We start from the raw sequence: 13,096 nt of genomic DNA on the forward strand, positions 1-13,096 counted from the left end.
CCAGATTCTCAGGAGTGTCAGTGGCCCCTTCCCGGTCAATAAGTTGAAGAGCCGGGGTCAGTCTGGCTGCCACTGAGGGCCAGGCTGCCTCCTTGTGTGCTTGGGTGGCCTGACTGCAAGGAGATGCTCTCACTCAGCCCTGGACACACGGTGCAGATGGTGTGGCGGGTCAGCCCCACAGGGCCACCTCCTCAGTCTTGGGTTCTCAGCCTCAGCTGGTTCACATTTGGGGCCAGAAGATTCCTCCTGGTGGGGCCGTGCTGTGTGTTGTAGGATGATTAGAGACCTCCAGGCCTCTACCCACCAAATGCCAGTAGTGCTCCCACCCTTATCAGTTGTGACAACCAAAAATGCCTCCAGACATTGCCTGATGTCCCCTGCGGGCACAGTCTTCCGAAGTACAGAGCCACTGATCTATCTTATCTTAGAAAGAGACTGTAGTCATTGCATTTCCGTAGGGAAAGGTGTTCTGAGTTAGAAATAATGTACAAATAATTTTTTGCCTTGTATCTTCTATGCACCTTCTAATTATTATTTTACTAGATTACAGTCCCTCATGTGCAAACTTTGCACACCTGGAAGAAGAGTTTACTAGTAAGCAAAAGCACTTTTTTTTTTTTTTTTTTGAGACAGAGTCTCGCTCTGTCGCCAGGCTGGAGCGCAGTGGCACGATCTTGGCTCACTGCAAGCTCCACCTCCCAGGTTCAAGTGATTCTCCTGCCTCAGCCTCCCGAGTAGCTGGGACTCCAGGTACCTGCCACCATGCCAGCCACTTTTTGTATTTTTAGTAGAGACGGGCCAACATCACCGTGTTGGCCAGATGGTCTCGATCTCTTGACCTCATGATCCGCCTGCCTCGGCCTCCCAAAGTGCTGGGATTACAGGTGTGAGCCACTGCGCCCAGCCAGGAAAAGCACTTTTTAAAAAGATGCCTTTTTTTCCATGTGGATATAAAAATGCCACATAGTAATTAGAGAACATCTAGAAAGCACAAAAAAGTATAAAAAGGGAAAAAATCATTATAATCCACCTAACCCAGAGACCACCACCTGTGGACACATTTTGAGTCTTTTTATTACATCTTTAAAATTACATAATTTTGGATCTTGAATTTTTCCATTTAAAATCGAACATAAACAGTGTGTTTATCAAGCACTCTTTATAGTGGTTTTGCTGGCAAGCGTCGCTTCGTGTCTGCCTGGCTCGCCACACCTCGTGCTGGATGTGAGCTTGCACCGTTTTCACGTAAGCACTGTCTACTGTGTCCCTGAGCATCAGGCGTTAGGAGAGGCGGCTTCTGTAGTGGGTGGTATCTTTGCAGCTTTTTGAATGTTTCCCTTGAATTTCTATGATGGTGATGATGGAAAAGACATCAGGTCTAAGCTGTCCATAAAATGCATTTGTCTGTAATACATGTCTTTCATTAAAAAACACGTGGCAGTTGGGGTCTACTGTCATGGTAGGAAGGTGGGAGCTGGACTCTCCTCCCAGCCGGGGTCAGGCCACACCTGGAGTGCCTCAGGTCCACTCTGTGCCCGCGTTTCCAGCCTGTCTCTGGAATGACTACTTCTGAACAGATTCCCTTTGCCTTTTTCTACCAGGCAGTATGCACTGAGTCCTTCAGGACAGATTAAATGCTGAAAACCGTCAATCAAGTGTTCAGTCTTCATGCAGGATCACATCCGTGGAACTGATGTTTTAGCACTGGGGTTGATAGTGTCCAAGTCCCAGATTCAGGGGCAGGCTCAGGACCTGTCCACGGTGTTGGCCTATAGTGAGGCCCATGAGCCTCGGAGCCCATGTGCCTGGAGCTGGACCATGGCTCCACCACTTCGTAGCTTGGCCCGATGTGGCAAAGGATTACCTAGGTGCCAAGGCAACAGACTGAAGGCACAAACTGTTTCAGTATAATAAAGAAAATAGTTAGAATAAGAATAGTCATAATACGAATCAGATATAGAGCTGATCATGGACAATTATCAATCATTAGTATAAACATTAATCATTAGCTTTTAATATTACTCTTTGTTGCATTACTAATATAACCTAGGAATAACCTGCGGGTATAGGGTCAGGTGCTGAAGGGACATTGTGAGAAGTGACCTAGAAGGCAAGAGGTGAGCCCTCTGTCACGCCCACATAAGGGCCGCTTGAGGGCTCCTTGGTCAAGCGGTAACGCCAGTGTCTGGGAAGGCACCTGTTACTTAGCAGACCGCGAAAGGGAGTCTCCTTTCCTTGGAGGAGTCAGGGAACACTCTGCTCCACCAGCTTCCTGTGGGAGGCTGGATATTCTCCAGGCCTGGCCCGCAGTCATCCGGAGGCCTAACCCCCTCCCTGTGGGGCTTGAGTGGTCACGCTCCTTGTCCACTTTCATGCTCCTCCCGCACTCCTGGTTCCTCTTTGGAGTTCTTAGTAGATAGCAGAAGAAGAAATAGTGGAAGTCTTAAAGTCTTTGATCTTTCTTATAAGTGCATAGAAGAAAACGCTGACGTTTGCTGCCTTCCCTCTCTGCTTCAGCTACCTAAAAGGGAAGGGCCCCCTGTCCTGTGATCACGTGACTTGCTTCACCTTGTCAGTCACTTAGAAGATTCACCCTCCTTACCCTGCTCCCTTGTCCTGTATGCAATAAATATCAGCGCACCCAGCCGTTCGGGGCCACTACCGGTCTCCGCATGTTGATGGTAGTGGTCCCCCGGGCACAGCTGCTTTCTCTTTATTTTTTTGTCTTGTGTCTTTATTTCTTACAATCTCTCGTCTCCGCACATGGGGAGAACACCCGCTAAGCCCTGTAGAGCTGGACCTTACAGCCCAGGGAGCTCATTTCTCGCTGCCTGAGTGTCTCTCTGTGTAAATGGGCTATCAATAGGAGTGACCCCATGGCATGACTGTGAAAACTAAATGAGATCATGTAAGGGGCGTAGAGAACCTTTGTGAGCCTGAGCCACCGTCTGCCACCCGCTGGGGATGCCCTGCTGTGCTGTACTTCTCTCCCTTCTCCCCCCTCCCATGCTCTTCATTGCCAGCACTTTCAGCCCCTTGCGGTAGACTTGGATTAGGCAGGTATGAATACTTCAGTTCAAGAAAAGTGTGAGGCACGGAAGCTTGCCGAGCATCTCTTGCTGAGCAGATATTCTGATCTGAGCCTTTTTTGCCCTGGGTAGCAGTCTCGTGCCTGGGGTTTGCTGGGCCCGCATTGGCCCCTCCTGAGCCACCTTTCCAGACACCTGTGCAGGCTCCGAAAGGCGCCCGGGCATGGAGCTCACCTCACTCAACTCTAACTTTTCTGCATTTGTTTAGGGAGCATTTCCTGAAGACGTAGTCATGCAGCACGTCAGCAGCTCCCAGAGCAGCCAGCGCCATGTCCAGTGGCCTGGGGCCTGCCCCAGCGCGGGCGAGGAGCAGCCAGCGTGCTCCCAGCCGTCCCTGCCCCTCACACTGCCATCCCCCAGCCACCAACTACAGCAGCTGATGGTGAGAGGGGGCCCTGCGGGTGGGCAGAACATGAATGTTGACCTGCAGGGCGTGGGCCCTGTGTTCCAGGGAAGCCCACAGGTCACGCTGGCCCCACTGCCGCTCCCCAGTCCCACCTCTCCAGGCTTCCAGTTCAGCGCTCAGCCTCGGCGGTTTGAGCATGGGTCTCCATGGTACATTCAGGTCACGTCCCCATGTCCCAGCAGGTCCAGACCCAGAGTCCCACGCAGCCCAGTCCCGGGCCGGGGCAGGCCTTGCAGAATGTGCGTGCAGGTGCCCCTGGCCCTGGGCTGGGCCTCTGCAGCAGCAGCCCTACAGGGGGCTTCATGGATGCCAGCGTGCTGGTGAGGCAGATCAGCTTGAGCCCCTCCAGTGGTGGACACTTTGTGTTTCAGGATGGGTCAGGGCTCACCCAGATCGCCCAGGGAGCCCAGGTTCAGCTCCAGCACCCGGGTACGCCCATCACAGTCCGAGAGCGGAGACCCTCCCAGCCCCACACACAGTCAGGGGGCACCATCCACCACCTGGGACCCCAGAGCCCTGCAGCTGCGGGTGGGGCCGGCCTGCAGCCCCTGGCCAGCCCAAGCCACATCACCACGGCTAACTTGCCACCGCAGATCAGCAGCATCATCCAGGGCCAGCTGGTTCAGCAGCAGCAGGTGCTGCAGGGGCCGCCGCTGCCCCGGCCCCTGGGCTTCGAGAGGACGCCCGGCGTGCTGCTCCCCGGGGCTGGGGGCGCAGCGGGGTTTGGGATGACGTCCCCACCCCCGCCCACCAGCCCTTCCAGGACTGCCGTGCCCCCAGGCCTTTCCAGCCTCCCACTCATGTCTGTGGGGAACGCGGGAATGAAGAAGGCTCCCAAGAAGTTAGAGGAGATTCCCCCAGCCTCTCCGGAGATGGCACAGATGAGGAAGCAGTGCCTGGACTATCATTACCAGGAGATGCAGGCTCTGAAGGAGGTCTTCAAGGAGTATTTGATTGAACTGTTTTTCTTGCAACACTTTCAAGGGAACATGATGGATTTCTTAGCTTTCAAGGAGAGACTGTATGGACCATTACAAGCATATCTTAGGCAGAATGATTTGGACATTGAAGAAGAGGAAGAGGAGCACTTTGAAGTCATTAATGATGAGGTAACAGTTCTTTGTGTTGGTGCTTGTCATGGGAGGCAGAGCTCAGGGCTTATGCTGCGTGCAGGTGCAACGCAGAGCTTACCATCTCAGAGCATGCGTCCTAGGCACTTCACTTTAGAGACACACTGTGGCTGTGAATAGTGGTTTCAAGTCCCTCAGAGGCTCCCCACATTTACAGAGGGTGGTTCCAGGGATCCCAGCACATGGCTGAACCCCCAGCAGCATGGAAACTCCAGTGGTGTTCAGTCAGGCACCTCTGTGGCAGGTGCTCACGGCGGCAGCGTCCTGGCACCTTTCTTGGAATGCCACCACATTTGCCTGCTCCTAAACGGTTGTGCCGTGCAAGATGAGAACCCCAGAGTCCACCCTTGCCAGCTGCCTGCAGTCAGGGCTGGCTGGGCTCAAAGCCAAGATTCCAAGTTCCTGAACACACATCTCAATGTCAAGAGTTTCTGAACAAGTTACAGCTCTAACTTAGAATATACAGAGCAAAAATTTATAGAATTTCATTTTCTTTCTTTCTTTCTTTCTTTTTTTTTTGTGACAAAGTCTTGCTCTGTTGCCTAGGCTGGAGTGCAGTGGTGCGATCTCAGCTCACTGCAACCTACGCCTCTCGGATTCAAGCAATTCTCGTGCCTCAGCCTCCCGAGTAGCTAGGATTACAGGCATGTGCCACCACACCCAGCTAATGTTTTTGTATTTTTAGTAGAGACAGGGTTTCACCATGTTGGCCAGGCTGGTCTTGAACTCCTGGCCTCAAGTGATCAGCCCGCCTCAGCCTCCCAAAGTGCTGGGATGACAGGCATGAGCCACTATGTGTAGCCTATTTAGAGAATTTCAAGGGAGCAGTTTTTTTTTTGTTTTGTTTGGTTTTGTTTTTTGCTTTTGAGACGGAGTCTCGCACTGTTGCCCAGGCTGGAGTGCAGTGGCATGATCTCGGCTCACTGCAACCTCCACCTCCCTGGTTCAAGCAATTCTCCTGCTTCAGCCTCCCAAGTAGCTGGGATTACAGGCACCCGCCACCAGGCCCGGCTAATTTTTTGTATCTTTAGTAGAGACGGGGTTTCACTATGTTGGCCAGGCTGGTCTCGAACTCCTGACCTTGTGATCTATCCACCTTGGCCTCCTAGGGAGCAGTTTTTAAATCCACAATTATATGAGGAGTTACTAGCTTTTTTCTTAGAAGACAATAAATATTTATAAGTGTAGAACATGAACTATTCAAATTAACACAAATTAGCCTGTTTAAGTGTATAACACACGTATATGTATGTGTGTGTAAAAACTTTCAACAAAGAATAATTTTTTTAGAGTATACATGGAGACTATTTGTAAATTGACCCCCAAGGGGATCCTCAATAAAATTTATAAAATTAATTTCATATGAACTGTCCTCTCCCTATAATGCAATAAAATTAGAAAGCAATTATTTTAAACATTTACTATGTGTGGAAACTAGGAAACTTGCCCGTAAGGTATTCATAGGCTGAGGAGACTATCTTCATGGAAGCGTCTTGAAGCACGCCACAGCGGAGGTGCCGCAGCCTTCAGGTCTTGTGGGATCAGCTGAAGGTCTCCTTAGAAAGGTCATTATGGCATTCAGTTAAGAAATACTGCAGATAAGCAGTGTAACAGCTTCCATAGTCACAGGAAGAGTAAGTTCATCGTTGTATTAAAGTTTACTTCTAAATGATAGAAATAAGTTTTTATAGAACCTGACTGGCGTCTTCGGAATCTATGTTTTATCATCATTTTATAGGAAAATACCGGAAGTTGACTAACATTTGGGTTTTTCGTGAATATTTTCCTCTGTGTAATATTGCTCATGTTCCAGCTGCTCGTTGTGTTGACTCTGTAACATGATCCCTGTTACCAAACTTCATTAGAGCTACAAAATATTTGGGGGCTAGTAACTATAGAATTCATCCAAATTATTTAAACTAATTAGCTACATTTGCCTATGGCTTTTTTACTTGGTGAATTGGTGCTGACCTCGTGATCCACCTGCCTCGGCCTCCCAAAGCATTGAGATTACAGGCGTGAGCCACCATGCCCAGCCGCTATGTGATTTCTTTAAAACATTTAATTGTGGGCCGGGCGCGGTGGCTCACGCCTGTAATCCCAGCACTTTGGGAGGCCGAGGCAGGTGGATCATGAGGTCAGGAGATCGAGACCGTCTTGGCTAACATGGTGAAACCCCGTCTCTACTGAAAATACAAAAAATTAGCTGGGCGTGGTGGCGGGCACCTGTAGTCCCGGCTACTTGGGGGGCTGAGGCAGGAGAATGGCAGGAACCCGGGAGGCAGAGTTTGCAGTGAGCCGAGGTCGCGCCACTGCACTTCAGCCTGGGCAACAGAGCGAGACTCCGTCTCAAAAAAAAAAAAAAAAAAGAAAAGAAAACATTTAATTGTGGTAACATATACAAAACATAAGATTTACTGTCTATCTGATTCATTATTTTTAAAGTGTTAATTTATTCCAGGGTACTGACACATATTAAGGTTTGGTTTTGATTATTTATGATGATATGTGCTTGTTTATATTTAGCCTTCTGGACATATTTAGCCAGAAGAACCAGTTTCTTTTTCTTTTCCTTTTTCTTTTTCAGACCTGTCAGCCAGAAGTAAGAACCGGTTTCTATTTTCTTGTATTTCTCTCTATGATTTCAAGCTGTAAAGTGCCATTTGACTTTGAGTTCATTTAATTTCCAGGGTATTCCCATTTGAATACCCTGGACTTGAAGCAGTTAATGTATCTGGAAAGCTTCTTTGGTTTGCTTACTCTAAGAAGCTGTCATTATGGAGATGCAGATTAATTTGTCTTTCTGTTTTATCAGAGTGTGTTTTTAAGAAATGACACATTTTCAGTGGGAGTGTTTTTTGTCATTCTTCCCCATGCCCCACCATGGATGGCCTCCTCAGGCATCTGCGGCCCCTGCCGTGAGGGGTTGGCCCCCCTCTGACACTGCCCCTGGGCTCCTGCACGAAGCTGTGTGGACACGGCCTGTGTAGCCTGACCGTGGCTACCTGCCAGCCACAGATTGAGGTTTCAACTGGACTTCAAACAAAGCTTCAGTGCCTAGGGCCAGATTTGTTCTTTCCAGCCCTGTGAGGCCTGAAATTGCATCAGCGAGCCCAGTGTCCCCGTGCCCCTCTGTTAGTGGCTGAGGCCGCCAGCTGCATGGGATGTGCAGGCGGTGGTCAACTTTGCAAAGCTTAGACATTATTTTCCCTTCTTGCTCCCTTCCCTTTGAATATTCCCTCTCAGGTAAAGGTTGTGGCCAGAAAGCACGGGCAGCCTGGGACTCCTGTTGCCATAGCAACCCAGCTACCGCCGAGGACTTCTGCGGCTTTTCCAGCCCAGCAGCAGCCGCTCCAGGTACTTTCTGATGGCTCCACAGTGCAGCTCCCCAGACTTTCCTCACTCGGATTTGAGGACTCGATGTGCTGAGGCAGGCCCCAGAGGGGTCCCAAGAGCCTGTCCTCTTTTGTTCAAAATACATCTTGAAACGTCTTTGTGAAGGCTCTTAGTTTTAATGCATGGATGCTGTTATTTTTCCCTACTGTTACTGAAATTAAAAAGTGTTTGTCTCTGATCATTAGTTCTGTTAAGTTTTCTGCTGGAATGTTTTTCATTTGCATTTGCTTTTCTGATATATTTGCATTTTTCATTGCTTCTGTACGATTGTGGCCTCTTTGGATGTTTCTCTTTTTTTTCCCCCTTTGTCTGCTTTTAAACAAACAGATTTTCTAAATTATTTTCTTGCTATAGGGAGTTGATTTTGTTCTTTAAACATATTCTAGGGGATGAGTAGCAAAAAACAATGATTTCAGATTTCAGAATACAAGGAAGTTCCTGGAAACTGCAACTCAGTTATCTCTCCTCTCCTCTCCTCTCCCCTCCCCGCCCCTCCCCTCCCCTCTCCTCTCCTCTCTTCCCTTCTTCCTTCCTATCTTTCTTTCCTTTTGATGGAATCCTGCTCTGTTGCCCAGGCTGGAGTGCAGTGGCACAATCTCTGCTCACCGCAACCTCCACCTCCTGGGTTCAAGCAGTTCTCCTGCATCAGCCTCCCGAGTAGCAGGGATTACAGGCACGTGCCACTGGCTAATTTTTTTGTATTTAGTAGAGATGGGGTTTCACCATGTTGCCCAGGCTGGTCTCGAACTCCTGACCTCAGGTGATCCCCCACCTCAGCCTCCCAAAGTGCTGGGATTATAGGTGTGAGCCACTGCGCCCAGTCAACATTTCTATATACTTAAAAACATGTTTTAAAAATTATGTTAAAATATACATAAGAGTTCCCATTTTACCCATTTTTAAGTGTACAGTTCTGTGGCATGAAGCACATTCACATTGCTGTGTGGCCATCACCAGCATCCATCTCCAGAACACTTTCATCTTCTCAGACTGAAACTCTGCCTCTATGAAATGCTAACTCCCCATTCCCCCTCCCCCAGCCCCTGGCACCCACCACTGTACTGTCTGTCTCTGCGGATTGGAATGCACTTCTCCGGCAACCTAAGTAAGTGGAATCATACAGTATTCGTCCTTTTCTGTCTGTTGTTGTACTCAGCATCATGTCTTCAGAGTGCATCCACATTGTAGCCTGTAACAGAATTTCCTTCCTTTTGAAGGCTGAGTCACACGCCACGGGATGGGTGGACTGCATGTGTTGATCCATCTCTTGGTGGACACTTGGGTTGCTTCCACATTTCAGCTGCTGTGAACAGCGCTGCCCTGAAGACAGGCGTACAGATATCTCTTCAAGGTCCTGCTTTCAGTTCTCTTGGGCATATACCCAGAGTGGAAGTGCTGGGTCACGCACTAACTCTGTGTTTAACTGTTTAGGAAAGTCCGTGCCATTTTCATAGTAGCTGCACCATTTTACACCCCACCAGCAAGGAGGAGGGTTTTCTTTCTCCACATCCTTGTCAACGCTTGTACATTTTTTTAATAGTGGCCACCCTAACAGGTGTGCTGTATGCTTTATAATGTAATAGAAAAAATATTACTGACTATGCATGTACATATGGCTAAAGACATTCAGAGTTGGCCGGGCACGGTGGCTCACACCTGTAATCTCAGCACTTTGGGAGGCCGAGGCAGGCAGATCACCTGATGTCAGGAGTTTGAGATCAGCCTGGCCAACATGGTGAAACCCCATCTCTACTAAAAATACCACAGTTAGCCGGGCATGGTGGCGGGCACCTGTAATCCCAGCTACTTGGGAGGCTGAGGCAGGAGACTTACTTGAACCCAGGAGGCGGAGGTTGCAGTGAGCCGAGATTGCGCCACTGCACTCCAGCCTGGGCAACAAGAGCGAGACTCCATCTCAGAAAAAAAAAAAAAAAAAAGGACATTTAGAGTTTTAATCTGTTAATCAGCTGGCACTGTTGATGGTTCAAAATTGACTAGTGAGGGAGGCAGCATTTGAAAAAACAACTTTAACTCAGAGTAACAAATGGCATTGGTGACATATGCAGAATCCCACAGGAAGAGTGTGGAGGGATGCATGGGCTTCTGGGAGCAGGATGCAGGCTGTGGGGTGGCCCAGTGTGCTGTACCTGTGGCCGGCAGGGCTGGCGCCTGTGGCCTGGCCCCAGCAAGCGCAAGGACCCAGACAGAACACAGGGCTGCTCTACCCTACTCTTCTCATGTCATGTTCTTAATGTTGAGAACACAGGTTGAGTTCAGTGTGATTCTCCAAACAAACTGGCTGTGGGCAGTGTCAATTTTCTTTTCTCCAATTTCTTTATTTATATATTCTTTTGAGACAGAGTCTCCCTCTCTCACCCAGGCTGTAGCGTAGTGGTGTGATCTCGGCTCACTGCAATCTCCACCTCCCGGGTTCAAGCAATTCTCATGTCTCAGCCTCCTGAGTAGCTGAGATTATAGGTATGTGCCACCGTGCCTGGCTAATTTTTATATTTTTAGCAGAGAGGGGGTTTTACCATGTTGGCCAGGCTAGTCTCGAACACCTGACCTCAAGTGATCCACCCGCCTCAGCTTCCCAAAGTGCTGGGATTACAGGCGTGAGCCACCACGCCTGGCTCTTTTTTCCAATTTCTTATTGTGAAAAATTTGAATTACTGAAAATGTTGAAAGAGCAGTACAGTGAGTGGTAAACTCACCAGTTGTTAACAGTTGGCCGCATGTATGTGTTCTACCTGTCTGTCTATCTCCACACATTTTAAAGTTGTCACAGTCGTGATTGTTTACCCCTGGATCCTTTGTTGTGTGTCTCCCAACAAGAACATGTCCCACATGACCACAGCCCTCCGGTCACGCTCGCGGGCATCCACACCTCTCGAGGCATGTTCCTGCCTGGGTCTGCTTTTCTTTCTCTCCCGACGCTGATGTTTCGAAGGCCAGTTGCTCTGCAGAGGCCATCACAGCCTGGGTGTTCCGTTTCTCACTGCTGACTTAGGCTGAACATTTCTGGCAAGAATACAATGGAGGCGGACCTCTGCATGCATTTACTTCTCAACCAAGCCGTGCAGGCCAGTTAGGGAGATGCAGATGCAGGTGGGCTGGGTGCCGTGCGTGTCATGGGAGGGTGCCCTCCGGGGACACTCTGGACAGAGGCACTCTCTGTCATGTGCTCAGCTTGGCCCCAGACTGAGGCTTAGCAGTCCTCCAGTTGTTCACCGTATGAAGAGCAGGAGAGGATAAACAACTGGACGACTGCTGAGGAGAGGCCAGCAGTAGGGAGTGGAAACCAAAAACTGAGCTTTTACACGAGGCCACATGTGCAGCGCCCCGCGCTGGGCTGAAACCCCTGTGCCGATGCCCCTGGAGAGCAGTCGTGGGGCAGGGCCTGCCCTTGTTCAATAAGAGGATGAACCTGGCCGTCTGCCTGACTCAGCCTCGTATCTCCATGATGAGTTAACATACTGGCTCAAAAAAACAAATTTCCTTTAACATCTTAAACGAGGTAAAGAAACAAAAGTGGGCTGGGTGCGGTGGCTCACACCTGTAATCCCAGCACTTTGGGAGGCCAGGGCAGGTGGATTGCTTGAAGTCAGGAGTTCAAGACCAGCCTGACCAACATGGTGAAACCCCGTCTCTACTAAAAATACAAAAATGGTGGATGCCTGTAATCCAAGCTACTTGGGAGGCTGAAGCAGAAGAATGGCTTGAACCTGGGAGGCGGAGGTTGCAGTGAGCCGAGATCATGCCACTGCACTCCAGCCTGGGCGACGGAGCGAGACTCTTGTCTCAAAAAAAAAAGAAAAGAAAAAAGAAACGAAACTGGTTTTGTTGTTGTTGTTGTTTTGTTTTTTTAAACAGGGTCTTGCTCTGTCACCCAGGTTGGAGCGCAGTAGTGCGATCTTGGCTCACTGCAACCTCCATCTCCTGGGCCCAAGCAGTCCTCCCACCTCAGCCTCTCTAGTAGCTGTAACTATAAGCACCACACCACCATGCTCAGCTAATTTTTAAAATTTTTAGTTGAGATGGCATCTCATTATGTTGCCCAGGCTGGTCTAGAACTCCTGGCCTTAAGCGATTCTCCCACTTCATCCTCCCAACTAGCTGGGGTTACAGGCGTGAGCCACCATGCCCAGCTAAATTTTCAGCTTTTTATTTAAAAAAATTAATGTTGTCCAGCCTGGTTTTTTGTTTGTTTAAGCATCTTTTCCAGCCTTTTTTGGTATTTCTGAAACTCAGCCTGCTGCAGCATTCTAACAGTCTTTGAAGTAATAGTGCGCACTGGTTTTAATTGTGAACCTGTCTGAATCTCCGTTCCTTTTTTTTTTTTTTTTTTGAGAGAGGGTCTTGCTCTGTCTCCCAGGCTGGAGTGCAGTGGCACGATCTCAGCTCACTGCAACTTTGCTCTTCCGGGCTCAAAATGATTCTTCTGCCTCAGCCTCCTGAGTAGCTGGTACTATCAGCATGCACCACCACACCCAGCTAATTTTTGTATTTTTTTTGTAGAGATGGGATTTCACCATGTTGCCCATGCTGGTCTCGAATTCCTGAGATCAAGTGATCTGCCCACCTCGGTCTCTCGAAGTGCTGGGATTACAGACATGAGCCACCACGCCCAGCCAAATCGCCATTCTATTTTGGTCTCTGAAACTTAACATTTTGCTTGAGGAAGGGCTCATATACAAGGATATTGAAACAAATGTTGTTTTATATGATAATAATGCCTGAGGATCAACACATATACATTTCCTATCCCAATATCCCAAAAATAGCAATCAGTGTATTTACAGATGCTGCAGATGACTCTGAGGAGTTGATTCTGAGGCTGTCCCTGAGGACCCATGCCAGGAGATGTGTCCCGGAAGTGACTGTCACAGATGCAGTCCCCCAGATGATGAGGCAAGGCCTGAGGGTCTGCGCTTGTTGGGGGAAAGGTTTATTACAACTTCTCCCAAGCAAACAGATGGAAAGCAATACCTAGAGCAGCTCCAGTGCTTGTGTGTGGGACACCTCTGCAGGGGCCTGTGTGGCTTTGTCCTCATTTCAGTTAGAGTTGAGAGTAC

General features: G+C 49.1%; 1 protein-coding gene across 1 annotated transcript in view; it reads left to right on the forward strand.

The window, feature by feature from the left end:
- The window catches only part of LOC738562 (putative EP400-like protein), a 47,964-nt gene that overhangs the window by 17,099 nt on the left and 17,769 nt on the right, over nucleotides 1-13,096 (forward strand). The window contains 4 exon segments of the mRNA XM_063786169.1: nucleotides 3,298-3,664; nucleotides 3,667-4,604; nucleotides 7,872-7,982; nucleotides 9,062-9,126. Coding sequence (XP_063642239.1) covers nucleotides 3,322-3,664; nucleotides 3,667-4,604; nucleotides 7,872-7,982; nucleotides 9,062-9,126 — 1,457 coding nt within the window. The 5' untranslated portion in view covers nucleotides 3,298-3,321.

The sequence above is a fragment of the Pan troglodytes genome, chromosome 10 (genome assembly GCF_028858775.2).
Source record: "Pan troglodytes isolate AG18354 chromosome 10, NHGRI_mPanTro3-v2.0_pri, whole genome shotgun sequence".
NCBI lineage: Eukaryota > Metazoa > Chordata > Mammalia > Primates > Hominidae > Pan > Pan troglodytes.